Consider the following 7,036-nt stretch of genomic DNA (forward strand, 5'->3'; position numbering starts at 1 on the left):
GTTGCCAGCGTGCAAAGCGAGCTGGAAAATTGCCTATTGAAATTGAATTCTAATTATGTGATAGAATTTCCATTATATTCAGCAATGCTGACAGCAAATAACACATTTCATTGTTTCCATTCATTTTATTATACGTTGTCTCCTGTATAATTTATTTTATTTCCTCTAGGGTGTGGAACCAAGACCCCCCTCCCCGCGCCTGTACGCCAGTGATTGAACGTGATTCAACGGGGGCGTTATAGAGCCATTTGATGGTTATAGATGAAGAGCCCCTACTGCTTTGCATAAAATTTAGCAAGCTTATAGCACAATGTTGCGTGCAGGTCGTCTTTCTTCCCGCTCTTTATTTTCAATCCTCGGCAGCCCGGTCGTGTTATTATTTTTTTTCTTGTCCCTTTTGTTTTCTAATTTAGCTTTTGACTAATTCCATTCTACCTTCGTTTCCCGCTATTGTTTGTCATATTTCCCATCAAGCTACTGCATTACATAAGCCTATTACGGAATGATTTGTTCTTTGTCAATGTTCTTCTTTCGTACATTTTCCCGATTTTTTTCCTTTTCCATTTCAAAAAAAGAAACCTTCGTTTTCTTTTTCCCTTTCCTCCCCCTTCCCTTTCTTTCTCCCTCCCTTTTTTTCTTTTTCCCGTTTTTTTAATTTTCCCGGTGAAATCCGCCAGGGGGGGGGGGGCAGCTTGCCCCCCCCCCCCCCGCCTGTTACGCCACTGTCTGGGGTTGACGAATCGACCTACTTGCTGCTCATAAATGAAAAGAAACTAAAAAGAAAACGGAATGTTTTTTTTCATTCTTCGAATAATACAGTGGGTACGCTGTGAATGGGGAAAATTATAATAAATGTTTACTTATTGCCAGTCACACCCACGAAACGGACTCTAAACCGACCAATGGTCTGTCATTGGAAATAACGTATAGATATGATCGGTCTAAGGCTGGTTCGCCGATGTGACCGTGTACATATATAAAGTTAAACGGTCGTGCTACAGTCACATCAAGGAAACCGATTCCAAACCGACCGATGGTATGTCATTGGTATTAACGTAATAGCTTTGATCGGTCTGGAGTCGGTTTCGTTTGTGTGACTGTGATTGCTTCAACGATGTATATACTTTATTCTGAGGCTCTTGACCACGACCACTTAAGTTGTCAGTTACATTATTCATGATACGATTCATAGAAGCGTCAATATTTAAACAACGAACCGACATGGACTTTTTTCGGCGCAGAGATGACCACAGCCATGATTAACCATCACCTAACTAGACACAGTAAAAAGCGCTGTTTAAAAACTGAGACATTCAGCTGCTCCGATTTTCGTTCTTCATTTTGAGCTCCTTCAGTTACTGCATGCAGTACTTACGACGGACAAAAACTGCACTTAGGCGTGACAGGTGAAAAAAAAATACATTAATGAAAATTACAAAAAAAGACGGAATGAGATTCAAAAAAATAATAAGGAAAATTAAACGAATTTAAGATTTTAAAAATAATAAATCAGAATAAATGAATCAACCATGTTACAAAAATGGTACGAAATGCACTACGAGTGTTATGACATCTTTACCTGGTTGGTGTTTCATAAAGCTGTTCGTAAGTAAAGAGCGACTTTAAGAACGACTGGTGAAACTTTCCGATACGCGGTAAATAGTTACCCAATGAACATTAACGACAAGAAAGGATCACCAGTCGTTCTTAAAGTCACTCTTAACTTACAAACAGCTTTATGAAAACGGTCTCCTGTTGCCCCTTTGAACGCTCTTGACGTCATGTTTGGAACTGGCAATAAAATAAACACCCATATTACTTATTTGGAGAAAAACAAATAAAAACGGGGAAGTGGGGGGGGGGGGGGCTTTCAGCTCCCATCGACATCAGTTTTGTGGGCCGTTTCATAAAGCTTTTCGCAAGTTAAAAGTGACTTTAAGAACGACTGGTGCGTATGAAAGGTTCAACAGTCGTTCTTAAAGTCGCTAGACTTACGAACAGCTTTATAAAACACCCACCAGGAATGTCATTTATCATTAGTTTGTAGCATCCCTAACAATAAAGATAATAATCCTCAGTATACATAGCCTACGTAGCAACCAATATTGCCCTTCATAACAACTTCTTTAATTATCATTGGTTTGCAATTATTGGAGAATGCATCACCCTCTGTAACATTATACCAAGGCTTATCTTTCATCACAATCCTTGCAGTCTATTTGCATGAAGTGGTTTTTACTATTAATGGGATCTATAATTTGTTGTTATGCATTTCCTCATAGAATGGTCTAGCTTGCTCGGCCAGACGTAGTACGTCTTTCGTTAAATTTTGAACCTGTTCTCTCTCTTTCGCTGGCATGAAACAAGAGCTAGCCATTGCCGTTTCGTAGAAATGGACATTACCTCGTAGAAGTTCGTCCCCAGCCGCTTTCCATGAAAATGCAACGTCCGCGGATGGGTCCCACCGAAGAAACGACTGGTCGTAAGGCAAACCAAGGGCTTCGCAAAACTTCGGCAATACTTCGTCCGGTTTCGTGAGAAGATCGTCTGAGTCGATGACCACCGATTGATTATGCGGTCCGGAGCTTTCTTCATCAGGTACACTATGCGTTTTTGATGATTGCATCAAGTAATTCCACAAATCGCAGAGTTCTTTGTGAAATAATCCAGCGTTCATTAAAAAGTTATCCCTTTCTACGTCGAATTTACTTTCATTTGTTGCATCTTCGTCCAGGTACCCGGCAGATTTAAAGGAGCTGTAAGAGGCTCGACGGTATGATGCTATCGCTGCAATGGGATCCCGGATCAAAAACGCGTGAGCGAAACCATCGGGTAAAAAACGACGATATTTCTCATCGGACAACGCAAAGGCCATGTCTTTCACGATGACATATCTACTCATGCTGCGTTCAAGACGTTCTTTGACGCCCTCATACCTGCATAACAATGTAAAGGAGAGAGTAAGTGAGTGTGGACTAATATAGAGGAGACTGGTAAGAGAGAGCACATCGGAGAGGTGGAGACACACAGAAAGAGTGAGTGAAGGAAAGAATGCGGGAGAGAAAAGAGAACGAAATAGGGATACCTATCTCACAAATGGAAGGTAATGGTGTACATGAAAAGTAGTGAAAGCACCAAGTGAAAATGTATGACACACCTCTCCCTATAAAGACTGCCGCCCCTTCCAGTTTCTCCCAGAAATATTTCTTTTTAATGTAAATAGAAGTGAATGTTGTTATAGGGTCCCATTCGAGCTGTAAAATGCTTCAAAATATTATTTTCGTTCTTCTATTAACTTCGCATAAGAGCTGTAAAAGAAAGTAACTGCTACAAGCACGAACTAGCCGATCGGGGCACAATTTTATGTGTGAAAATATTTGTAACCCCCCCCCCCCCTTGGACATTGGATCTGCCCCTGGTATAAGCTAAGCTATCCTGAAATACAATACTGTATATACAGAACACGATATGAAAGAACTATATTTACGCAAGTCTTTCGGGATCAAGAACTCCCGGAGGCATGAGCGCCACCTTCGACACAAGTCGGGCAGCTTCGGCAAACATCGTTTCATTCCCTCGGTAACTCGTCGGCAACTCTCGTCCATGAACCCGTCGGTATTCGGTCGCGGCCATACTACAGAAGCAATACGGTTCAAACCATATCTCGACGCCTTCGATTTGACTCAGACATTTAGTCAAGGCTGTTGATCGTGTACGAGGGAATGTCCAGAGAATTACGCGGACCTGACTGGTCTTTCTGCTGGCTTTGGTCGACGTCATCGTCGTTCGTCTCGTAGTCGTTTGCCCTCGGCGATGTCCAGCTTGATAATCGCTGGACCGCTACACGTCTCCGAAACTAAAATATCATGGAAGTGACATGGTTTAACGCAAATGGACAACAAAACAGAATCACCTTTTATGTTTCCGTATAATGAACAAATCACCAGGAAGACGTGTTGCTCTATGACCACAGTTCAGATTGCCTAATGAATACATGCAGGTTTTAATGGAGAAGTCAGTCAATACACACGCACGCTAAAACCACAATAGCATCATAAGAAATAAAAGTTTAATTCATTCAAAACTTAATTGGACTTTGTACTCCGCGTCGGTTCTATATTTAAGCCTATACAGTGCGTATCAAAAAAAAGTTTACACTTTGAAAAAATCCTGTAAAATTATACATTTGTAATATCCTGAAGATTTTTCCACATTTTAACATTGGCACAGATCCATTTAAGCAAATGACGATATAACTGTCGAAAAATATTTCCGCTTGAGTGAGCACCACTTACTTTTGAAAATGTAGTGAAACATGATATGCGCAGAACTTTGAAATAGTTATGCAAATAAAAGTAGATCTTTATCATGAAGAAATTAAGAAAACGTGGAATTTAGCTGGTAAAATTGATTTGAAGATATCTTTTACCTTTTTAAACTTGTTTCCTTGCCCAAAACACTTCGAAGAGTGCATTGCGCCCCACCCCACTCCCCCACTCACCGAGGCCATCGAGACGAATTTTGCTTTGCACTGAGCTGTGATTTACATGAAATGGCTTAGGCTTGATTTTAATTTTGTTAATCATTGTCAAGCTTGGGAAAAGTGTGGAGAAACAAGTATTAAATGAAAAATGAAATGTAAACCCACTTTAAATGATAAAAACTCAATGTAAAAATGCTGGAGATGTCTGATATAAACTTTTGTTCAGGTTCAGTTATGTCCTCAGATCCAGCTGGCACAAAAAAGGGTAAAGGTTGTGCTTACTAAATGATGAAATTTCAATTTGGGTGGCAAAATTGTTAGAAAATGCTTGAATGTATCCGTTTTATTTCAATTAACCAAAAGTGCAAGGGAAATGTGTGAGAAATGTTTCGCAGGGTAAGTTTGATTTCGCCCTATCCCAGCGTGAAAACGAGCATTTCTGCGCAAACAGATTTCTGCGAGCTTTACAAAAATGGACAGCGCTCATTCAAGTGTAACCTTCTGTCAAAACTTTAACTTTCATTGGATAGATGAGACCCAAACCTAAGATTATATGTGAAAAATTACCCACATGTTGTATATTGTTGAATTCCCAGGGCTTTTTCAAAGTGTAAACTTTTTTTTGATACGCACTGTATAGTTCACTGAGTTTTGATCCATTTAAAGTGAATGATTTTGGTATGACACATTGGCGGCGGAAGCCAAAAATTTTAAGGGGGGACCACAAATTTTTTTGACAAGCAAAAAAAAAAAAGGTTATCAACAAAAAATTTAAGGGGGGACGCAAGAAAAAAAATTTGACAAGAAGAAAAAAAAAAAAAGTTATCAACAAAAAATTTAGGGGGGACCGCCCCCCCACCTAAAATTTAGGGGGGGGGACACGTCCCCCCCGTCCCGCCGCCTATGGTATGACATAACGATAATATACCTGGATCCAGGGAACTTTGATTGCTTTCATGGAGGGAGGGGGAGGGGGGAGACGACTTAAATGGCTAGGTCATTTTTTTTCTCCGTTGAGTACGGGGTCCCAGACCAATCTCTTATTATGCACATTCTTTCTTCCTTTCCTCCTATTAAATATATATATATACACTAGCGTACCTACAGGGGGGGCAGAGGGGGCAGACTGCCCCCCTGACGAGTCACAACCCATGCAAGGGACCTATCCCTGCCCCCTGGCGAGATTTTTTTTCTGGTACGAAACCCTATACTTGTGGTTGAAGGCCTTTTTATTTATTTTCTTCTTATTTTTTTTTTGCTTGTCAATTTTTTTTCTAGTACGAAACCCTATATTTGTGGTTGAAGACCTTTTTTTCTGGTACGAAATCCTTTATTTTTGGTTGAAGACCTTCTTTTTTTGGCTTGTCAAAATTTTTGGCGGACGAATTAGCCCCCCTCTGAAAAATCCTATGTACGCCACTGAATATATATATATATATATATATATATAACGCTATTTCCAGCCATACGGGGAAATGCGGAAAAAATGGTAGTCATGGGGAATTTCATAAAAAGCATGATAATTATATCTTACAGTACAACTTTAGGCCTTTCTGATATATCATGTGTTAACATCAACGAGAGGAGGCCTTTCATCAACAAAACATACAAAAACATACAAACAACAAACATGTATATACTTTATTGAAGAAAAATGAGAACAATCTACATTCCCATGTTGGTCCTGAAAAGGACCACCCAATCTCCACGTTTCGACAAGTGTGTTCCTTTCGTCCTCAGGAGAATGAGCAAAGTTTCAGGACCAACAATTGCCCAAGAAAGATACATGGTGTACCGTGAAACCTACTACACTATTCTTCTTCGCCATGGAACCTTCAGAAGTTATATATTATATATAATGCTCCATCCCCTTACGGTAGTGTTGACTCTGATTGTACAGCCGGAATTGTAGTTTTTCTTTGGTAATAATAATGATGATGATGATGCTGAGGACGATAACAATAATGGTAACAATCATAAAAATAATAATATAATGATAATAATGATAATAAACAGTGCACCTATGATGAATGCTACCCATTCAACCATTCACCACACCTGAGTAGAGCAAACTACACTTTCACTACTTTAAAAATCATAGAGGGGCCACCCTCCCCTTACTTTGGGCGCCGCCCCTGGATAAATACCTACATTTTCTAAAAGTAAAGGAAATGCATACCACAATTCAGCGAAAATGCGCGATTTTTTTTAGCAGAATGAGAAAGGTCAAAACGCATGACCTAGGCCGATCGAGCTACCACTTGCTCCACGGGCTTCCAGTTACCATGGCAACAACGGAGTCTCTACATTTTCGAACTTGGAGAAGCGCGGAAGAGGGTATAAACGATTATAGGATGTCCCGTGTATCACGGATGTAATTAGGAGGAACGCTTGCATGTACGAGTCACGTATACTTATAGGACCCTAAAGAAGAACAATATTCTCCGACTCTTTTTCTTTTTGGTATATGTTCTTTATTGTATTTTTCTTTTCTCTGTTAAAAAAAGATAAACAAACATATAAATATGCTTGACTTTAATCGTAATTACGCGG

General features: G+C 39.9%; 1 protein-coding gene across 1 annotated transcript; it reads right to left on the minus strand.

The window, feature by feature from the left end:
* Positions 1 to 404: 404 nt before the first annotated feature.
* LOC129281156 (uncharacterized) lies at positions 405 to 4,048 on the minus strand. Its single transcript, XM_054917098.2, has 2 exons — positions 3,488 to 4,048; positions 405 to 2,936 (listed from the first exon to the last, which is right to left on the minus strand). The coding sequence occupies exons 1-2, from the start codon at positions 3,778 to 3,780 to the stop codon at positions 2,252 to 2,254; spliced, it is 978 nt and encodes a 325-aa protein (XP_054773073.2). The 5' UTR covers positions 3,781 to 4,048; the 3' UTR covers positions 405 to 2,251.
* Between the last annotated feature and the right edge of the window lie 2,988 nt (positions 4,049 to 7,036).

This window comes from Lytechinus pictus, chromosome 18, assembly GCF_037042905.1.
Source record: "Lytechinus pictus isolate F3 Inbred chromosome 18, Lp3.0, whole genome shotgun sequence".
Classification (NCBI taxonomy): domain Eukaryota; kingdom Metazoa; phylum Echinodermata; class Echinoidea; order Temnopleuroida; family Toxopneustidae; genus Lytechinus; species Lytechinus pictus.